This window comes from Symphodus melops (genome assembly GCF_947650265.1).
Source record: "Symphodus melops genome assembly, chromosome: 1".
NCBI lineage: Eukaryota > Metazoa > Chordata > Actinopteri > Labriformes > Labridae > Symphodus > Symphodus melops.
In genome coordinates this window covers 49,156,448-49,178,186 of record NC_136691.1, presented here as the reverse complement: position 1 = coordinate 49,178,186, position 21,739 = coordinate 49,156,448, and the positions used below count along the sequence as shown (strand labels likewise).

The 21,739-nt window shown below is 39.0% G+C and overlaps 2 protein-coding genes across 3 annotated transcripts; both read left to right on the top strand.

Moving 5' to 3' along the window:
- The first annotated feature begins 121 nt into the window (after nucleotides 1–121).
- spef2 (sperm flagellar 2) lies at nucleotides 122–14,399 on the top strand. Its single transcript, XM_079338057.1, has 39 exons — nucleotides 122–491; nucleotides 991–1,093; nucleotides 1,188–1,440; nucleotides 1,731–1,901; nucleotides 2,127–2,273; nucleotides 2,784–2,860; nucleotides 3,010–3,220; nucleotides 3,356–3,544; nucleotides 4,388–4,575; nucleotides 5,597–5,768; nucleotides 5,902–6,124; nucleotides 6,283–6,356; nucleotides 6,516–6,582; nucleotides 6,714–6,754; nucleotides 6,933–7,036; nucleotides 7,269–7,516; nucleotides 7,605–7,662; nucleotides 7,765–7,919; nucleotides 8,081–8,287; nucleotides 8,467–8,576; nucleotides 8,685–8,812; nucleotides 9,084–9,222; nucleotides 9,324–9,458; nucleotides 9,679–9,850; nucleotides 9,898–9,985; nucleotides 10,085–10,166; nucleotides 10,377–10,436; nucleotides 10,528–10,673; nucleotides 10,756–10,880; nucleotides 11,166–11,304; nucleotides 11,566–11,638; nucleotides 11,786–11,942; nucleotides 12,035–12,141; nucleotides 12,350–12,532; nucleotides 12,731–12,823; nucleotides 13,138–13,308; nucleotides 13,557–13,775; nucleotides 13,893–14,015; nucleotides 14,266–14,399. The coding sequence occupies exons 1-39, from the start codon at nucleotides 434–436 to the stop codon at nucleotides 14,329–14,331; spliced, it is 5,262 nt and encodes a 1,753-aa protein (XP_079194183.1). The 5' UTR covers nucleotides 122–433; the 3' UTR covers nucleotides 14,332–14,399.
- Nucleotides 14,400–14,689: 290 nt separating this feature from the next.
- Nucleotides 14,690–21,716, top strand: LOC306830189 (UDP-glucuronosyltransferase 3A1-like). Of its 2 annotated transcripts, XM_079353494.1 has the most exons (12): nucleotides 14,690–14,757; nucleotides 15,535–15,643; nucleotides 15,921–16,022; nucleotides 16,126–16,246; nucleotides 16,447–16,610; nucleotides 16,813–16,977; nucleotides 17,088–17,296; nucleotides 17,499–17,644; nucleotides 17,808–17,893; nucleotides 18,335–18,554; nucleotides 18,655–18,798; nucleotides 19,553–21,716. In XM_079353494.1, the coding sequence occupies exons 2-12, from the start codon at nucleotides 15,562–15,564 to the stop codon at nucleotides 19,701–19,703; spliced, it is 1,590 nt and encodes a 529-aa protein (XP_079209620.1). In that variant the 5' UTR covers nucleotides 14,690–14,757; nucleotides 15,535–15,561; the 3' UTR covers nucleotides 19,704–21,716. The 2 variants fall into 2 exon arrangements, with proteins under 2 accessions (XP_079209620.1, XP_079209621.1); XM_079353495.1 differs by lacking the exon at nucleotides 14,690–14,757 and having other exon boundaries at nucleotides 14,818–15,643; nucleotides 18,655–19,647.
- Nucleotides 21,717–21,739: the final 23 nt, after the last annotated feature.

Below are 21,739 nucleotides of genomic sequence, written 5' to 3'. Positions count from 1 at the left end.
GGCATAATAGATCTGCCTAGCAACAGGTTATATTTTAGTGATTCATTATTTTTTGTATTTTCTTTCACTCCCTAATTGGTTGAGGTTCTCTGCAGTTAAGTGTTGCTAAAAATACTATCGCCCCTAATGACCTTCTTAAGATTGTAATATTACAGGTTTTGGATCGGTTTGCCGTGATTTTACTCCTGCTTTTATTTGCGTGTAGAAAAAACAAAACTGTTCTAGGACCGGCGGGCCCGCCCGCTCCCGTGAGTGTCCTCAGTGGGCAACCCAGTTGACGTGTCACCATGGCAACAGCGCACAACTGGGACTTCCTTCTCTTTTTGCCCGTTTGCTCAGCCTTTATTAGCGAGCTAAATACTCAAACTATTACCTCGTAACATGTCATTTACTCGATAACGTTTTGTCTGAGTTGAACTCGAGAAGACAGAAGATGTCGGATATATTGTGCAGGTGGCTAAATGAGGAGCTTCGGCTGTCAAAAGCTGTTGGTGAGTGTGACTTGTGTGGATGTTTCTGAAATAACCTAATAGTTAAATAATGCTAACACTTCCTCGGTGGTTTATTCGGTTATAGCCAATCGTGACTGCTGTGGCACAAAACCGCAAAAAGAAACTGAATTTACACAAAATGTATTGTAGAAGCTGTTTTAGAACCTAGCTAATTATTTACCTAATATAAAAAAAAATAAAAAAATAAAAACATTATAATCTTAATACATGGACGTATATAGGTTTGTTAGGTTAGGGAACTAGGAGAAAATGAGCAAAAACCCTTGAGAAATAGTCATAGTAGGACAATGTGAGCAATTCTAATTAATTGTTCTGGAAAGCCATTATAACACTCAGAAAGAACTCCATCTATCATTAATAGTGAATATGTAATAATAATAAAAATTAAAGGATTATTACTAACTTGTTAAAATAAACAAAACAATGGTTTCATGTTTCAATGTGTCATACCTGAAAGTAGTTGCATGTCTATCTTTAGAGCCAAAGACTTTTGCCAAGAATTTCTCCAGTGGTTACCTCATCGGGGAGGTTCTCCACAAATATCAGCTGCAGAACGACTTCAGTATGTTTATGAAGAAAGAGTAAGCTCCACTCACTTTTCTCCCACTTTTTTCTCATTTTTGCCAACTAAAAGTGTTCATAATTCTTAAAGTTTATGATTATCTCGTATTGTAGAACCTCCATCTCCAAACTGAATAATTTCACCCGCATTGAGCCTACTCTCCAGTTACTGGGGATCTCATTTGACATAAACACAGCCCAGGACCTGATGCAGGAGAAGCAGGGTGTTGCCACACACCTTCTTTACCAACTCTACGTCTCCCTAGAAAAGAAGAAGAAGGCTGATATCAGTGGGACAGTGATGGAAATCATGCGGCCTACAGCACATGCTGGACTGCATAAAAAGGAGCATGAGATCTACACTGATGTAAGGGAAGCTTTTGGGATGTTTATTATGTACTGTATGTGCAAGGTTTCAGTGGCAGATTTCTAGAAGCAACTGCAAGTTTGGTTACACAGAAATATAAGGATAACTGTCTTAATCTGTAGCTTTAAATACTACACAATTAGCCATGATAATTCTGACTCTCTAATGGTCTTATAGTTTTAGGTTTTTTTTTAAGGTTCACATTATTAGTAGAATATACAATGGATATTTTACATTATTACATTATTATTGTATTTTCTAGCATCCTTACCTTCTTCATTTGTAAATAGCGACTGCATCAGGTGGTAAAACGGGACGCAGAGCTGAAGCTGCAGAAAATTTATGAGCACTATGAAGAGACGTGTCAGCAGTGGAGGGACAGGTCTGTGATGATTCATCCGGTCCAGCAGAACAGACCACTCAAAGGACAGGACGAGAAGAGACTGAAGAATACAGAAAAGGTGCTAAAGAAAGCCAAAATGTATAAACAGACAACAGAAAAACAACAGAAACTATATTTATTATCTTGAGTTTTTTAAGGTACCTCAGTTTCTATCACAATGTAGTGTTTGTTTTGAACTTTGTTTAATACAATACTGATACTGATTGATTAACCTACCATTGAACCATAATGGATTAAAGGAAAAATTAATGACGCTGACTTTGGAGAGCTTTATATGTTGCAGCTGCGGATGTGTCGACAAAAGCCCAATGGCATCGTGACTTATAACCAGGCCGCTGTTGTCCAGGTCCCCAGGCCACCTCCCTACACTTCACAGCTCAACCTAAAAAAGAGACAACGTCAGCAACAGCGCAGAGAACAACATGTCCAGGTGTGATACAAATTAAACTTGATAACCCACCAACCCACAGAGGGATTTTATTTTTGGCATGCTGAAACAGCGGTAATAGATGCTGAAGCCACTGAACAGGTCTTAAGTCGAAGTTAAGGTCCATTCTAATGTTTTCTTTGGTCATAGGAATCTATTGAGTACCAGCATTTTAGCTAATTTAATCAATTTAATACCAAGAACACTTTTTTTGGAAATAAATCTGCTGGATCTTTCCTATGTCCTCTTCAAACGGATTGCTTGTTATTTCTTAATATATAATATATATATATATATAATATCAGTTATTGTTTAAAAAACAGGAAAGGGCGGGGTCTTTTTCTTGATGTTGTTCTGATACATAAAATACTTTTTAGAGGTTGAAATGCCACAAGTTCAGCAACAGTCAATGACATTTTGAAAACGTGTTACACACATACAAACACAGGAGTGAAATACTTTTCCTTGTCTTACCCTGTATAGTTATAGTTGCTGTCTGTTTTATATTCACAGACAGTCCAGACTGAAATAGCCCAGTTTGAGATAAACAGGAAGAAAGTGGTAACTTGTGGTTTTGCTTCCTCTTCCAGGTGAGAGTGTGGTTGTTTTTATGCAGAATAATGTTATTTCGCTTGTTGTATTTACTTTATTTGTAATATAATTACAAATGGCCACAGATATTTACCATCATGCATCAATATAATTTCTTAATGTGATTTGAAACCTTTTCATAATCTAGTGGGCAGCCCATCCCTGGAGATCTCCTTGGTGGCAGCGGCCATGGAAGTGACGTCCCTGGGCGTGGAACTAAACTGGTATTGCAATCCAACAGTAAATACATACAGGATATTCGCCAAAGGCTGGAGGAAAGTTCTCTTGCTCGTGAGCAGAGAGAGAAAAGACGAGACAGGTTCCTGGTGGAACAGCTAAAGGCCCATGAAACTCAAGAGGTGAAACATGTCAATTTATTCCGTAACATCAGATTTTTCTCCTGAAAAATATATGCATGTATTTTATAAATTCATACTGATTCTTTTTCTTTATATATCCATAAAATAATCCGCTCCATCTGCCTTACCCTGCAGGAGGCACGGCGAGAGGAGCAGTTGGTGAAACGACTGACGCGCCAGACTCAACAGGAGCAGCGTTTGGCAGCTCAGCTTCTCCAGATGCGTATGCAGAAGGAGGTGATCCGGGAGAACCGCCTGTTCAGAGAGCAGCAGTACCAGCAGCGGAGAGAGAAGGACTTCCAGGAAGCTCTGGAGAGGGAGGCGGTGAGATAGGACCAATAAGAAAGAAGAATAACCTTTTTAGTAACACTTAATGTTAGGCTGTTTGTGTAATAGTCAGAGTTGTGCCTAAGCGAGAGAAAAGGGAATTGGTACCTTGTGTAGTATTAATATACTATTTGCTGTTAAGAGAGACAATAACTTCAGAGGGCCAGACAGGGACTACTACATAATATGTTTGTCTTTGAGTCCATGTTGTGATCAAACTTAGTAGTAGTAAATGCCTGATTTAATTAAAGGCAAGCACAGATACTTGGAATAATGCTTCACAAGAGATTACCACCGTTCTCAAACATGATTTAAGTGTTAGATATACGACACAGTATCTCTGCTGCTGACGTATCAGCTCCAGCATTCCCACAATCCTCCAAGCAGTAAAAAGTGTCGCTCATGAATTGATGGATGTAGTAGTGTGCTGTTGTCATGATGCAGTGGTCTTGGTGTCTATTTCAGAGCAGGTGTCGTGGGGTTTAATGTCAGACTGTTATGAGAAGTTTTAGTGAAAAATTACACAATTAAATGAACCTTTAGGTATTAAAGGTTTAATCGGGTATTATTAATGTTGACTTTGAAAAATATTTATATATTCACTACATTCTTTATGCACCAGGTAATAATGAGTAAAGAGCCTTTGTTCCTTTTTTTCTTCAGTAATCTGTGACAGTCTTGTTTGATTGTTTTTTTATATCGCCATGTTCCACTAAAACACAAAGGGAAATTAGCGACATAACAACACTCCTTTATTTTTACAACAGTGCTGAACTCAGGAGTATTTTATGCCATGTTTTTTTGAACCCATTCCATCTTTCTGACCGGGGCCTGGTACAGGCTTTGGCTCGGCAGGCTAAGTTGGTTGGCGCTGAAGAGATCAGAAAGGAGCTTGAGCTCTGTAGCAGGATGTCCGCAGAGCGCGCTCAGAGCAGATACAAAAAACACTTTATGGTCTGCAAGGACATTGTGGAGCACTTAGTGGACTTGGCCACCAAAGTTGGAGAATATCGACTGCTCACTGGGAAGTACGTAGCACATCGCTTTTATCGATGCATTAGAAACACTTTTACTGTACATGCTTCAATTATACAAATGACCTCTCAGCCTGAACATAATCAAAGTGTGGAAATTCCAAAATGTGTTATAAAACTGCATCTTTTGGTATTTACTGAGTATTATCATCTGATTTCATTGTTTGAATTAGTTAAGTCTGTAATTTTCTGGGTTGAATTAACTGCAGTTGTATAGAAATTTCTATCTTGTGCTCTGCTACATCTGAAAGTTTTCCTCTTTATTTATTCTTAAACAAACATCACATTCAAGTGTTATTACAACCAAAAGCTATGTTTTTTTTTTTATAAAAGAAATAACCTCATTGACAGGTATAGTAAAATAAAGATCAGAACAATAGGAGCAATAGAAAAATACTGGAAATTATACCATTTCCAATATTTATAGCATTGTAAAATGTATTCCATTACAACATTATAGCAAATACGTTTTGCCTTGATATCATCTGTCATCATTATTTACTTTATTTATTCTTAACAGGGAACCATTTAAATGTGTCAGAAAAAACAATGTAAATCAAAAATGTGATTGAAGACTTAAAACATATATGTGTAATGTATAAAAAAATAAATATTCCGGTACAGTGTGGATTCAGATCCAAGTCCCCTCCCTGTGAAATAAATACAAATATTGGAACAGTTTTTTTTCCAACTGGCCAGATGTCAAATAAAACCAGGAGATTTGCATATCCTGCCTGCTTTTTCCCCTCAGTCAAATGCATCATTTTCATGTAAATATCTGCAACAGCTTTGCTTTTAGTTAGAGTTAACCTTTACAAAATGAACACTTTACCTGAATCCTTTTTAGGGTCAATCATAAAACATTCAGAGTGAAACTGAGTAGATTTAAAGAATATTTAAAGCCCTGTAAAGCTACAGTAATGTACCTGATCTCTGGTCAGTTATGTATTTTATAATGTGTAGTTCACTGGTCTAGCTTTGCCTCCAGTCATTTCTTTTCTGCTGTCATGTTCAGTCTGATTCCAGAGAAAGCAATGAGAGAGTGGAAGGAACTGCTGCTCAGCGGTCTGCCTCTCTATGAGCCAATAACGTGTCAGCAGCCAGGGTTTGAGTTCTCTACCCCACTAGACCCTGTAGAGCTTAAGAAGCTGGAGACACTGAAAAACCAGGACTATGATGACTACACTGTGAGTGTGAAACACAAGTGTGTGTGTCTTTACCTTGTTTTCTGCAATTTAGTGGACAAACAAGTCCACAAAATGAAAAAGTGAATATTGCCAAAGATTCTCTTTATCTGGACCGTGTGTTATTTTTTGTCAGAACATGATAGGCGAGTGGAAATGGCCTGAGGAAGAAGGGGAGACCAAATTACCCTTGAAAAACAACACTGTTCTTGGACATGTTGTCCAGCGACTGAAGAACATTATGAATCCATGCGATATGGAACCTTCCTTGCCTTTATTTCCTCACTTTACCCTCAAGGCTTGTGTCCTGGGCAAGTTTTGCTCTGGGAAGACCAGCTGCCTTGCAAAGATTGCTCAAGGTACACTGCATGCAATTCAAACACACTGATGCAAACGTACAGTCGAACAGTTTCACACAAATTAAAGATTTTGTTGCTTAAAGAATACATGACACACCGACATGTTATGTAATTATATATCTTCGTGTCGAGTATGTGAGTTTTATTTTCTTCTTTAGCGCATGGCATCAATGTCTTATCTGCTAACACACTGATTGAGGAGGCGCTGACTGCTTACAAGAATGGAGAGGAGGTAAGCCAGACACAGAATAACAGTAGTGTAAACTTTTAAAGTATTCTTATAAATAAAGTCTTGTCTTATGTAATCCTATAAATGCATGGACTTAAAAGTTCCTAAATGATCTTTAACATTTCATCCTTTAAACAAACCTTCCTTAAAATAAATGTACAGGTATCAGAGCAGCAAGGAGAGAGTGATAGTGAGCAACAGCACACAAACTCCACATTATTAAAACCTGGTGGGTTGCATGAATCTTCTCTAAGCTGGTTTATATTAAACATTGCAGTGTGTTATTTGCTTGTTTGATCCTTTTCTGCATGTTTTTCAGGCAGCTGTGTGTTTAATTGGAGATATGTCATTATTTTCCAGATCTTGACAGTAGGGAGGAAAGCAGAGACAGCTGTATAAGAGTAGGCACTGAATTTATATTTCTTACTAATCTAAATCGTTTTTTTCTTTCTGGGAAAATAGTGATTTTTGTGGGTAATAAAAGTTTGATACATAATGTAGTTCATGTTCTTTTCCAGAATGTAATCGTAACTGGAATGAAGCCACTTTCCTGCTTTCAAGTGTCACTTTTTTTTCCAGTTGTCTACCCATGCTGGGAAGGGAGCAGCCGCAAAAGCAGAGCTGAGTAAAGGCAACGCCATCCCAAATGAGCTGCTGGTTGATATTATAACAGAGGCTATCAGGTAAGGAAACAACCTGTATTTCTATATAAAACTAAATATTTGGCTTAGTTTTGTTCAGTGACATTTTGAACACATGCAAATCATTTAATATAGTTATTATTTCAGAGTAATCTTGCCAAGAGGCCACAGATTTCAATGATTATTTATTTGGAATATGGAAGACATTAGCAAACAAACCCAGCCCAAGTGCCCATGTTGAAGACAGTCACTTTTTTTTTTTTTTTCATCCCAGGCAAGTTCCAGCTCATTCTGGTTGGATCCTGGATGGCTTTCCGACAGACATCATCCAAGCCCACCTTCTAGAAAAAGCCCTGGGTGGATCTGTGGATGATGGAATTGACGATGTGAGAAACAGGACAGACCTTGTCACTGATCCAAATCCTCCCAAACCTCCACCACTGCCTGCTCCTGCAATGGACCTGGCTCTGCTGCTGGACATCCCTGATGAGTGTGTGGTGAGACGTGCATACAGTCAGACAGGTATGTTGCACCCATAAGCCTTCACTGTTATAAATCTGTGTTAGTATGTGTACAAAGACAAGTTACTGTACGTGTGTTTTCGATACAGAAACGGTTAAAACCTCCAGTTCTGACAAGACAATGTTTGTGGCACAAACTCCGCACAGGTAAGAAAAATGAAGATAAGAAGGACAGCTTAAATACAATAAAATACATTTTGCCGCCTCAACATGATTGTGTCTCTGAATCCCCCCTTCCACCCAAACAAGGATTAGCACTTTTCAGGAGACCTGGCCAAAACTTGAGAGCTGGTTTGGTGGAAAACAAAACATTTTGATGCATGTTGATGCAGATGTTGATGAGGAGGAGCTTTACAACAGAGTGGAGTCTGCCCTGCTGGAGGTGATGTTACAAAGGCAGAAAGGTAACTGGTTAGCATTTTAGTATTTAGAATTTTTGTATGTTTTCATTATCCTTGATGAAACTGACCAATCCATTGTTTTCATTTTTGTTTCACATTGGATAAAAAATAAGGTGAAAGACACACCATATTTACACACAGTTTCTCCATATCTGCCTCATTAGCTCGTGTCACACCTGAATTTGACAACATAACGTTGAATAGTCTGAATGCTCTGGGATCTCCCTCTTCTGCCACACCGTCACCTGTGGATGGACAAACAGCCATTACAGAGAAGAGTCTCAGCCCTGCCGACTCCTGCTCCAGCCTTAAGGTGGAAAAAGCCCAAAGAGTGAAGTCACTTTCCAAATCCACCCCAAACTCCCCCAGAGGTGAACGGATTAGTAGCCTGTGAATTAAATCATATCTATTTTAGGGTGGCCATCCCAATGTCGTTTTAACGCAGTCAGCTTTACTTCCATTCAGTCCGAACATGCTTAACTTGAAAAAATATAGTATTTGTATTTTTGTTTAAGTGAGTTTATGTAGCTATCTTCTGGTTAATAAACAGAATCCTCTAGGAAGTTGTCAACTTCTTCTTTAACCAAGGAGCCACCTGAGTCCGCCTCCCCCCTCCCAGGTGAACCTTCCTGGATCTACGTGGATGAACCCCTCCCTCCAGTAGGCTACAATGTTTCATCTTCCTGACTTCTTGTCATGTTTTATAGTCTCCTGTTCTCCCTAACTGGATGCTTTTTCATATCTGGCCCTCTCCATCTCTTTCTCAAGGAAATCCCAGAGTATCTGTGTCCCCATTGGGATGCAATGTGTGATTCTTATGTGAGAAACATAAAGACAGTGATGCAGCAGTTTCGCTCACAGCGCACTGTTATTGACCATCACCTATACAACATCAGGTAATCTCCAAGCCCTAACAATGTGACCATTTTAATTTTATTTAGTACGAGTGGTCACATTATTTAACATTTACAACTTGCTGACTTTTTTTTTCATTTTACCTTTTATGTCAATTTCTATAACTGGGAATACATAATCACCTACATGTCATGACATTCATTCATATGCACACTTATACCATGTAAATCTAACACATTTTATAATTAGATATTATAGATATTATATTTTGATGCTTCCTATATACAGTATGACCTTCTCATGTATCTGTAGGGAGGAGTTCAAGCATTACCTTGGTCGTCCAGACTTGAAGCAGGAGTTGGTGTCTCAGTGGCAGAAGGACTTCAACAGTATTGCTGATGATAGGAGAAAAGATGAGGAGACCAAAGCAGAACTACATCTAAGATTAGATGTAAAAGTCTTTGTAACAACATAATACAATACAAAATAATCTTAGATTGCATAGACAGCTTAAAATGACAACATAACACATTTGTTCTGAAATGCTTACAGGAACTGCGTGAACGTTTGTGGGACATTAGTGACAAGCGGAAAGAGGAGGATGAACAAGAGAGGGCTGCTCTAGGAGAAGGCTGGCTGGAGGACCACAGTGCTGTCTTCATCAATAACCACTCTGTGCTCATGCAGGTCACTTTTCTTTTTCCCCTCAGAAATTTGGCTTAACTCTGGCTTTTCAATTTCGCAGTTTAAAATTCCATCCTGACACATATTTTATTTAGTCTGTGTATAACTTACATTATACATTTTCTTTGCATTCTCCCTGGTTTATGGTGTAAAACTGTAGGCATTCTTAATGTTACATGACTAATCGGTGTGATCATAATATTGTTTTGCTTTGGTTGAATAGGTGGAGTTGGACCGTTTCCAGGATACACTGTGCATCCTAAGAGTCTACTATTTAAGCATGTACAAACAAGTCCTGCATGAGCGGCCCCTAAACTTTGTCTGCATCCCCTTGCTGGACAAGGATCAGAATGAGAGGCAAGAATCACGCCATCGATTACAACCTAACCATGTTAATACAGGATGATTGGATGGAATAACAAAATCAGGAATAATGTATGAGGTCTATTTTGTGCCTGCAGTTCTGAGCCAGCAGACACAAGTGTGTGTAGTCAAGGGAATGACGGAGAGCTCACATGGAAAAGTAAATTGTGAGGAAAAAGCAGCGGCACACAATCTTCCCTTTTCTTGAGTGTGTTTGAAAGAAGAACTGTATGTATATGTTTTAAAAACTTTATCCTCTGCTCCAGTATTCCCTTCATCCCAAGCCGTCCTGACTCCACTGGAGAGGTGTCCAAGGCAAAAGGCCAGGTTCAGGCAGAACCTGTCAAGGTCATGTCATACCAGATATCCTGCCTTAGTTGTGTTATGATCTTTTTTAAGTTGTATTTTACTGTGCATTTATATCTATAGGGCTGCATTAAATATTTAGACTGTAACATCTTGTACCATCCTATAAGGTGGTTGTTCTTTAACAGTTTGATGTTTTTCGTAAAAGCAAGCTTTCCAAGAGATATTAACCCATTTTATCGTTTACTGCAGCCACCTCATGAAAAACTAATCTCAGATTATGAGGAGGCCTTCACAGCCATCAGTAAACTGGTAACACACAGTTTGAAAGAGTATATCGTTATGGAATACATAGAGTATCTTTCTATTTCATGATTAAACGGTATACGCTTCATGTCTGTAGGTGGCAGCAGAAACCCACCAGATGGAGACAAAAGAGAAGAAGGAGAAACCACCAGAGAAGGAAAAGCCAAAGGCCCCAGCAAGTGCAAAGAAAAAGGAAAATAAGAAGCAAGCAGACAAGAAAACAAAAGGCATTTTCCATGCAGAGCATTAAAAACAATGTAGATCTCACATGTAGAGCCTGCTTTAGAAGGCCTATCTCATGAATATATTAATCCTCTTTTGTTTCAACAGTTCCACCTACCCCACCTCCAGCATCCAGCCCTGATCCGACTGAAGAATCAGCGAAGAATCATGCGAGAGAAGTCAGAAATAAAATTGATAAAGAGTATGCAGCTGCACTGGGTCATGAGGGTATGCACAAATGTACTTCACACCCACATACACACATACGAAGAGATTCAGTGACTTCTGTTTTTCATACTATGTTCAGTGTAATGCTCATATAAAACATGGTCAGTGTGATAAATTGTTATTGTTTACTGAGAACTGTAAGACAAAGAATATATAAACCTGTAGCTCAGTTAAGTTCTATGAAAATCCATGTGAGTTTATCCAAATACATAGATTTCATATTTGTGTCTATCTTTTTACGTGTGTGTGTGTGTGTGTGTGTGTGTGTGTGTGTGTGTTTTCCAGAGAATTCAGCAAAGGTCCGCATTGCTCTGGTGAAAGGTCATGGTCTGGGGATGCTACACTCCCTTCATAGCAAAGCAGAACAGACCGCAAGCAGCATGGAGAAGTGGTTACAAGCACATTATATTGCAGAAATGAAGAGGTATGGAGCTCTGTGAGAGTGGGTTCATTTAAGGTATGACCGGGCCACATGTGCATGTAAAGGGACATCAATGTGTTGTGGTCAGTGAGGTCTGGTTCATTTTTAATGAAACATTAAAGATAAAGAGATTAATGAAAGCCTTTACTTATACTTATGCATGATAATAGGTTTTATAATTTCTGGGAAAGAGCCAGTTGTCACTCATGGAAGCTGTGTGGTTGATAACTGATCTGTATCTATGTCCTTTTTGCTTTTCTCTAGTATTGACCAGCTAACAGAAGTTGTTCGCCACCACATAGAGACTGGTGCTAAGTTGCAGAAAGAGTTGGTGTTGGTGTGTAATGACTTTGTAATTGTAAAGATTTTTTTCTTTCTGTTGTGACAGAAAAAACTGTAGGATTAAATTTGAATTCTTCTTTTACATTTGATAATGAATCACTTCAAATGAATAATTAAAGTCCCTCTGTGTTCTCTTTTCCAGGAATGTACAGATTTCTACCTGAATGCAGACCACCATATGGTGGCTAGCCCTGATCCCCCTCCCCGCCCATATCCTCTGGAGAAACACATACAGTCCACCCCTACCATCACTCAACTTGAGGCGCTCCACCAGCATCTCTATACTGTTGCACCATCAGGTGAATACAGGAAGACAAAATTATCATATGATTAAGATTTTAATGTCTGCTATCTTGCTATTTATCAATGCATTTCTTTCTCTGACTTTCAGGCCTCATATGTAGCTCTGAGTTCTCCAGTTTGATCATGGAAATCATCTCTGTTAATATGGGAATGAACACCTTACCCGAGACCTGGACTAACAACAATAAAACACAGGTACTCTTTCAAACATTCCCGAGAGTCCAGAAAACACAAAGTACAGTTTTATTTATTCATGGCAAATAAAACCAGTTCTTAAATTTCAGTTCCTACGACACAGTGTTAAAAAAGTAAAGAAAGTCATTAAACATCCTAAAACAATATTGTCTATATGCTTTAACCGACCAATAAGACAAAGCGATGCCCTCTTCTCTCCTTTCCTCAGCTGATGGAGATTGTGTCTCTACTAACTGACAACTATGAGCTGATGGACTGGCGTCGGTTTCTGCTCAGTGCCACCCTCCCTTGGCCATTTCCATCTTTAACACAGCTTCTGGTTGTGCTGCACCGTTTCAAGGAAGCAGATGCTGGCTGTACAGGCTTTATAAACGAGGAACAGTACCAACAGGTTTGTCTTTATACAAATTCAGACTAACACGGAAAATTCTGATTCTGTCACTACTGTCAGATTTGGCCCTCTGTTTAAGTCAATTTGAAAACACTTCGAGTAGTTATCGTAACATTTTAAAAGAAGAAGGTGAAAGCAGCTTTTTGAATTTCAAAAGAACACGTTTCTTCTTGCCAAATTGCTTTCTCTCTCCTCCAGACAGGGTTGTGGTTTTCCAAAGAGAGTGTCCAGCCTGTCCCTGAGGACCCCTCTGAGCCTCTACCTTATGATCGTCTGGCTAATCTTCACAAGGTAAACTAGCTGCAATGCTGAGCAACCTATTTCCAAGTCAGGATAAACATTTGTTTTTGTTTTTTTTCCTGAAATGAGAAATGCACATACAGCTTATAAACAAACCATGAGACAAGTGGGGAAGCAGAACTTAAAAGCAGAAATAAGTATTAGTCACCAATGACAACAAAAAGGATTTTCAGGTGTTTTCACTGTCACCTTACTGGACAAAGACATTCATCATCATTCATACCACAGGGGGATTAACAATATATTCTGTTCTAACTTCATTGCAAGTAGATTAAACAAACTAACAGTAAAACTCCACTCTGTAGTTCTTTTTCAAGTTGTTTGCCGACCACTCCACATCTCCCCCACAACTGGACTATGTGTCCATGCTGCAGTACTTTGCAGCTGACCCTTACCCCAAAGAGGGCTTCATCAGAGCCTTAAGTGTGGTGTCAGGACATCATCTCAAGCACTCCTCAACTGGCCACCTTGTCAAGGTGAGTGATTTAAATTACAAAGAGAAGGACGCTAATTTTAAAAAAATCTAAATTATTGGGAATTTTTTTGTTGTTTTTTTACATATTCTATGGCTAAAATATTCAGTCAACCAATCACCTCAGAAGTTTATTAAAAATCTTTCAATGTTATTTTTGATGATGACAGTAATGTTGAAGGTTATTTTACTTACTGGTAATTTATTTTGTTATGATTGACAAACAGCATTTATTATGTGTTATGTATACAGTCCATGCCCAGTATAGAAGAAGCCACAGAGCTCAGTTCTTCAGACCTTGAAGGAGAGACAAAAGAAGAAGAGACCCACCTGTGTGCATCCAGTAGTTGGTCTGAGGAGCAAGGAGTTTCCATCTCTGCTCTCCTGGCTGTCATCTGTCATAAAGTCACCACGATGAAAGATGAAAACCCCCTTCCTCCAGGCTGTCTCAGTCAGCAGGAGTACAATGAGGTAAAGTTCACAGAGCTTTTAAGGAAATACAAAAGATGAAAAGTTGAATCTAAACAAGTTTTTCTATTCATATGAAACTCATCCCTTATTTTGGATTTGTTTTTTACTGACCTTTAGCAACTGGTGAATATATTCAGAGAGCTGGGCTACAAACCAGAGGACTGTGTTCCTTTCTCCATCCTCTCTCAGCATCCTTTCACCCAGGAACTAATGGAGACCTCAACACAATACCAACTTGTAGTAAGTCTTTACTTAGACTCTTTCAGATTGTCTTGTTGCTGTGTTTAATTTAACATACCGATACTTCTCTTCTAAACCGCCTGCCACCATGTTTCTAATATTTACAAAGATTATTTTTTAAGATGACAAACCCTCATAAGTAGTCATAATCTCATGTGTTCTTTCTTTCACAACACACATCATTCTTTCTTGTTGCAAAAATTCAATCATGTCTTAAATGTATTTTCCTTTCCCTCTTTTTCTCTTTCAGAACATTCATAGAGTTCTTCTCGCCCAACTCGCTGAAGGAGAGACTAAAAGCTTCCCGGTCTCCTAAAAGAGAAGACTTATATGTGCATACTGCTGTCTGCGTCACTAAGAACTATTTCTTTTCCTTTTTAAAGTATTCTCAGTGCTTTTACACATCAAATGCTTGCTTAAATGTATGGCTCACTGCAGCATTAAATAAACAGACTTGCATCTGTAACTTGTTTCAGTACGCTGATATGTCCACGACTGGTGGAGGCTGGGAGAAGATCATTACTGATTTGACAACAATAACACCGATAATGGCGGGACTGACCCTCTTACTCATCTTTTTATTGCTGATACACTCCAGCAGTTTTTCTGACTGACTTGTTTTTCTAATGACCTTCCTGACACAGAAAAGCAGCTACAATGAGTGCATTGTCCAGGATAACCTACATGTCAAGCCTGACTTGCCAGCAACTGCCTGCCAGCCAGGGCACCCACAACCAATCAAGTTAGTGTGTATGCTGTTCAGACAGAAAAAGAGGAAATTAAAAAAAACGGGAGCCATATGAACAGCGTTATATTTTTACTTAAGATACAGCAAATAATGTATGCATCATTAGTTTCACTTAAGTACAGCTTCCAAATCAAGTGCCATCAATTTGATTAATATGTGCTTTCCTGTACTTATTGACCGAGGGGGTTAACTTCTGTTAACATTTGTCTAATTTGATACAAGGAGGGCTTGGAGAACCCCCCACTTCCCCTGACCCACCGCCCTTTCTTTCCCTCCCTTTAATTATCACTGCAGAACCAGGGATCCTGGACTTCTCGGTGTCTGACTTTTAGAGAAAACAGAGCCTTTCACATGTTTATTACAGACAGAAATATACGTGCATCCAAAACCTTCTGATTGATCCAGCGCCTTAATGTTGGACCTTTTCCACTTGTTGCCAGACAATGCATACTGGATACATTCTCGACACACTAAATAAGGATTATCATTAAGGAATTTCTTTACTCTTTGCTGATGGAAGTGAGATGAAAAAGGGACTTCTAAAACTTAATTAGATGCACTAAATGCGGATTTGCTGATTTCTTGTTGAAACGTAACATTTCTCCAGATCACAACTCTTCTACAGGATCCAATCTGTGACACTTGCTCGTTTGTTCTTACTTTGTTTCGGTGTTGCTGAAGAGGACAAACTTTCTCAGGTTCAAGAAGGAAAGTATTCATTGCAGATTATTTTTGAATTGGACAACTATTTTTGGACTACTTTGGCTGCAGGTCAGTGCGTGGTGCCCTAAAAACAACATGGGGATTGTGTTTTGGATGTTTTCTCTTCTGGCTCTTCCTGTACTTCAGTCTGCCAAGATCCTGACTGTCTGTCTAATTGGTGAGTAAAGGAGCTGTTATTGTGAATGGACTCTCTGATAGCTGTAGTAGAACAATAACTGAAATATTTGTTCAGATGTATGAGGAGAATAAGCACCTCCTTCCCAGTCTGGTAACTAGAAAAAAATAATATCATAAAAATGTGTTAAAGACTTGGTGAAGGAAAGACACCACTTGAGTTTTTAATCTACTAATTCCTATATTGTGTTGTAAATAAAAAGCACTATGTTAAGATGGAAAAACATATCTGTGATTTTGTTTTCTCTCCTCTCCTCCAGGAGGAAGCCATTACTTGTTATTAGATGAAATTTCTCATAACTTACATCAGCATGGCCACGAGGTCCGCATGCTCTTGCAACTTGGCAATCCTGTCATTACAGGTAAACTGTACATAGAGTAAATAATACGGAAATAAATTATGGATATTAAACAGGACTTTCTTTTCCATCCCTACTTTGTTTCTCTTTTTAATGTTGCACACAGGTTTCTCCTACGTGGGCCGGGCAGACAGTTACCAAACCAGCACCTGGTCCTTAGGAGAAGAATATGTCAAAGAATATAACGGCTGGTTCCTGAAACTACAAACACAGTTTTTTCTTGGGAGGTATCAAACACATTAAGGACACTTTCTTATCTTGATATTAATGTTAGGTAAAACATAAATAAATAAATCTGTGTGCTACTTCATCTTGGTATGATCTTTAGTCTGTTTTTTCAAATAGCATTTTGAGGCATTTTGCCCAAATCAGACTGTAATTGGTCCTTTCTAACCTTTATCTTACGCTCTCATTTTCTTTTCCTCAGGGATACTTTTAATAACTTTCTTAACTTCATGGGCCACCTATCCTATCAGTGCGACAAGCTTTTAGAGGACAAAGAGATAATAAGTTTCTTAAAGAAGGAACGCTATGACATCGCCATCCTTGATGCTTTTAATCCCTGTTCCTTCATCCTGGCACGCAAACTTGGTAAATCTGCTGTTTCTCTCACTTTGCATTATGTCATAATAACTGTCGTCCTTTTACTCATAATATGAACACTTGAAAAAGTTAACCTTACCACTCTTAGCTTTGCAGAAAGGATCGCAGATGAATTGTTTTTGTTCAACCAATGTAAATTCATACACAGTATCTCAGAAATTTCATGCACTTTACTTTTGATTTACTCCAGGTGTCAACTACATAGCTTTCTATCCTGGCACTCTGAACGGTCCTCTGTCCATTGCTCTCCCAAGTCCAGTCTCCTACATCCCAGTCTTCAGCTCCCAGCTGTCGGACCACATGAGCCTCTGGGGTCGAACAAAAAACCTCTTTTATTCATTCTTGGCCCCTGTGGGTAAGAATAGAATCTGCATTTACACACAACAAAATGATAATAATCTGAATAGTTTAAAAAAGAATCAAACATGTAAGGATGATATTTTTGAATTTTTTTTTGCATTAAAGGTCAGTCACGTGTATGGTCAACATTTAAGGAAGTAGCTGACCGCCACCTTGAGTCAGGTTCCCCCCCTGGTGGTCTGGAAGAGTTACATCAGGGAGCTGAACTCTGGGCCTTCAACACTGACTTTTCATTTGAATTCGCGCAGCCACTTATGCCCTACACTGTTCTGGTGGGAGGTCTGCTGAATAAACCTGCAAAGCCACCACAACAGGTATCTTCTTACCCATATATGCCTTATTTTTCTTCTTTCTTGCTTTCTTTCTTGCTTTCTTGCTTCCTTCGCTTTTTCTTTCACACTACCACATCCCTCTGTCCTCCTGCATTTTTTTTAACAACCACCTTTGCCTTATCCTGAACACTTTCTCTCTACATATTTCCTCCTGCCCATACCCAAAAACCTTTTGGTCCGTCAGGATCTGGCGTTGTGGATCTCCAGTTTCGGAGAGTCAGGTATTATTGTCGTCACGCTGGGATCAATGGTCTCTTCAGTATCTGTGGATCTTCTACTTGAGGAGTTGGTGGCTGGCTTCTCCAGGATCCCACAGGGGGTGCTCTGGAGGTAAGCAAAACACGGTTCATTCAAGGATAACAAAATCTTGGAAACTTGTAAGCTATATTATTGTTTCCAATGTGTAAAGAATATAAATTAAATTCACCATCAAAACCTTCTTGTTTTCTGTTCATTTAAAGACATTTTGAATCTTTCTGCATTTTGCTTGTAGGTACGACCAAAAACGATGGCCATCTCAGCTGGACAGACCTCCCAACCTCAGGCTGGTGGACTGGCTGCCTCTTAATGACCTGCTGGGTAGGAACAGTCTGCCTCTCTTAACCTTGTTATTTCAGGATAGACTCCTGTCAGACACTGGGGGTTAAGGGCTAAAGGGATAGAACACTGCAGCAGAAGGACACAGTGACTCTGCTGCACTGCACCACTACTCACTTCCTGCATTTAGTACCAGATAAATACATCTGATCTCATTAGAAGTATAAACAGAGCAACACACAAATACAGAGGGAGTGATCAGACATACCCTTAACATGTGATGTTACTTTATCTGCTAAGTTACATATGGGCTGCAGTATGCTCATTAAAACAATGTGTGTGCATCCCTGTGCACCAACCCTTTGTTAAAAATGCTTTATCTGCTGTTTTTTTCTACATGATTTAGTACAACCATTCTCATTTGTCACTCTGTCTCCATTCATTAAGCAGCGATGTATTCCTCTATTGTTCTGTTTACCCTAGGACACAAAAAAACACTTCTGTTTATCACCCATGGTGGACAGAACAGCCTGCTCCAGGCAGTGTACCATGCTGTTCCTGTGCTGGCAATCCCTCTGTTTGGGGACCAGTTTGATAATGTTGTGAGGGCTGAAACAAAGGGACTTGGTCTCACCATCAACCCCACATACGTCACCAGAGAACTGCTTAGCTCCACTATTCGCACATTAATAGAGGACAAAAGGTAAGAAGGGGCATGACTTTTTAAAAGCCAAAAAGCACAGACGTGTTGATAGACTCCTGAGATTATTTCAGCGTTGTCGCTTATCATTTCATTTTTCTAGGTTCAAGTCTTCAGCTTTGACTCTTAGCAGAATCCACAAATCCTATCCTGTCCCTCCAGCTCTTCGACTGGTCCAGTGGGTGGAGCATATCCTGCACACTGGAGGTGGAAAACATCTAAGGCCAGCATCCCTAGAGCAACAATGGTACCAGAGATACCAGTTTGACTTGATGCTTCTTCTCTCTTTGGGGCTTCTTGGGCCTGTAGTGCTCTGCTGGACTTTGTGTAGGAACAAGAACATTAGGGATAAACATAAAAAGATGAAGTAACAACACTAAACATTTCCTCTTCACTTCAGCTCAGATCCATAACTCACACAAATGATCAAATATAAAAAGCTGCAAATGTTTAATAAATAAACCACGCATGATGAAACTGATTCATACAGCTAACCTTTAAATACATAAAACAAATACTAGCAAGAAACTTCTCCTTCAGCTATGTCCAGAAAAGTTATCCCTCTAGGACAGAATTTAGGATATAGGATAAGTAATTTAAAGGAGAATTCAACATTAAAAGGTTTTACATCAAACACTTTATTGTGTTCCACTTTCCGTGTTAAAAACCTGACTTAAGGGAAGTAGCCCTCATGCCAAGTGTCCTGCCCTCCACCCTCCAAGCGCCACCATGTCTACCAGACGTCTAATTTGTACCACAGCGCCACATTGTCCAACACCTCTGTGCTGTTTTGACCTGGCTGTGCTGCAAGCAGGGGTGTTAGACAGTACGCACGCAAACATGCACCCCCCAACTAAGCGGCTCTTTTGTGTTGTTGCATATTTCCAAATGGCAGCAAGCCATGTTAGTGGAGATGAATGACTGTTGAGAATGTTTTAGAGTTCTGCTATGCTGGTCTCATTTGATTGTCTGTGTGTGTGTGTTTGTGTGTATGTGGACAGTCAACGAATATACCTGAGTTCTCTTAAATCTGTTCCACCTTCAAGGTTAGTTCCTGCACATACATTTGCATGTTTCTGTTTTGGGCCGCGCTCTCGTCTACTGGCTCTTCAGTTATTAACCACCAGCACCACCTGCAAATCTCAACTCTGACCCCCTCTCCCTCCTCTGCTGGTTTCCACTGAGTCTCTTTCCCCTCTCTAAACAAGACACAAAAGCACACAGCAATGTTCACGGTCAGCGCTCCAGCCTCTGTTCGAAAGCAGAGCAGGCCTGAGCGGACCCCCCTATCCCACCCTCCCCTTCCTCACATCTGTGTTGGGGGTTAGCAGGGAGGAAAATATAGATTAGCAAGGAAATAATGACCAATTAGGATTCCTTGTTCTCTGTCCATTCAGCTGTCCATTCCATCCCTGAATTTTACTTGTCTGTTTGTCTGGCAGTTGCAGGTGCCAGTGAGTCTTCCTCTGTCTCGCACGCAATCCAAAAGAGGCAGGCTGAGCAGCTACAGCCTGACAGTGGAAAAAAAGCAGACTTTAATGAAGCAAATTATGAATACACCAATGGAATTTAACAGAAAGGACAACAACAACAGCACAAGCAGAGAGAGACAATAGCCATACAAAATAGATGTAGAATACTGGGGGAAAGTACGTCAATGTCTGGCGTTTGGCAGTTTTAACCAGGGCTGGACTCCATCTAATTAACAGTCAGATTAAGCCTGAATTACAGTCGATCTGTTAAAAAATATAAATTTAACATCTCTGAACAAAATTTCAACTTTGGGTTTTTTCGCAGTAAAAAGTTAAAAGGAATTTTCAAAATGATATCGGCATAATTATTACATTTCAGTGACATAAACGTTTTGTTTTTCAAACATCATCATTTGATAAAGTTGTTTGTGTACACTTCAGGAGAATGTTGGAGCTGGCATTAAGAGTTGAGCTCAGCAAAAAGCTTTAGAGGCATGTTCCCATGACTTATGTCTCAGTAGCACTGAGTGGTTGTAAGAAGTTGTAACTTAATGGTTGTTACTTTGAAGTTAGTTGTTGCAAGATTGGAAGTGCAATGTCAAGTGTAAAAAATAAATTAATGTGATAGGCTCTTATAGAAACCTTTTCTATTGGCTTAGTGTTCAACCTTATCATAACAGGTTATAAAAACTGTAGAAGGTCTGACTGCTTGAATGTAGTGAAGGTGTTGGCGGTGGAAGGATTTTAACACTCTAGTGTACACGGTATATAACGTTTATTAGCTGTTTGTGGTAAAGTGCCCCATCTAGTGACCTGAGAAAGAGACTACAAGACGGACTTGTGCCTAAGAAAAGCAAAACTTTTTGGAGAAAGGTTTCATTGTAAAAGTACTACGAGCAGAAGTTGCAGCTACAAACTTGCATAAGCGTACACGTTTAAAAGCGAGAGTTTGTGTAAACGTAGTATTTATCCTGCTTTATTTAAATTAGTGTTATGTAGGCTACTTTGTTACATTAGACCCTTTGATGCACAACATGGGTCAACATGAACCGGCTGTATTTATTTTTATTTTTATTTCTTATCTTTGCCATATATTAATTTCATTATTCAGTATTCCAGGTATTCCTCAATTAACTTGTTTTTGATCATCACAAATATTTATTTTAATGTTTACTTTTTCAATAAAAATCATATTTGTATCACTACCCCTCTAATATACAACATGGGTCAAAAATGACCCGTTCTCATTTCCTATGTAATTTCATGTATAGCTGAGTGTTTCTTTGCTATACTTTTTTTTTAAAGAATGTATTTGATAATTTAGTTTACTAGTTAACCATTAAATATCTTCTTTTTGATTACACCAAATGTTTGCTTTTTTTTCATTTGCTTTCATATGAAGAAATATTGGTTTTGCATAGTTTGAGTATCAAAGGGTTAAGTTTGGTACATATTTGACAATTTATAGAATATGGGTATAATGGATTAAATCGTGCAAAATGTCCAGTTCAAACTTTGTGACGGTTGCAGCTATGAAGTCATTTGTTTAAGATTAATTTGATTTTCGCAAGCTGTAGCGAATAAAAAGTGTATGAGGAAGTGACAAAAAAAGTCAACTCATCAAATATACAAGAATGTTACACAAAGGCCACATTTCCTTTTATTACATTTGCAAAGAAAATGTCTTCTTTAAATGCATCTCTCAGCTGTAACGGG

Excerpts from the sequence above, each read along its gene's own strand:
- spef2 (XM_079338057.1), top strand. The coding sequence starts at position 434 with ATGTCGGATATATTGTGCAGGTGGCTAAATGAGGAGCTTCGGCTGTCA. Across the intron at positions 10,881-11,165 it reads AGCTGCACTGGGTCATGAGG|AGAATTCAGCAAAGGTCCGC; the intron begins GTATGCACAAAT and ends TGTGTTTTCCAG. Across the intron at positions 12,824-13,137 it reads GTCTGGCTAATCTTCACAAG|TTCTTTTTCAAGTTGTTTGC; the intron begins GTAAACTAGCTG and ends TCCACTCTGTAG.
- LOC306830189 (XM_079353494.1), top strand. The coding sequence starts at position 15,562 with ATGGGGATTGTGTTTTGGATGTTTTCTCTTCTGGCTCTTCCTGTACTT. Across the intron at positions 15,644-15,920 it reads CCTGACTGTCTGTCTAATTG|GAGGAAGCCATTACTTGTTA; the intron begins GTGAGTAAAGGA and ends CCTCTCCTCCAG. Across the intron at positions 17,645-17,807 it reads CCACAGGGGGTGCTCTGGAG|GTACGACCAAAAACGATGGC; the intron begins GTAAGCAAAACA and ends TTTTGCTTGTAG.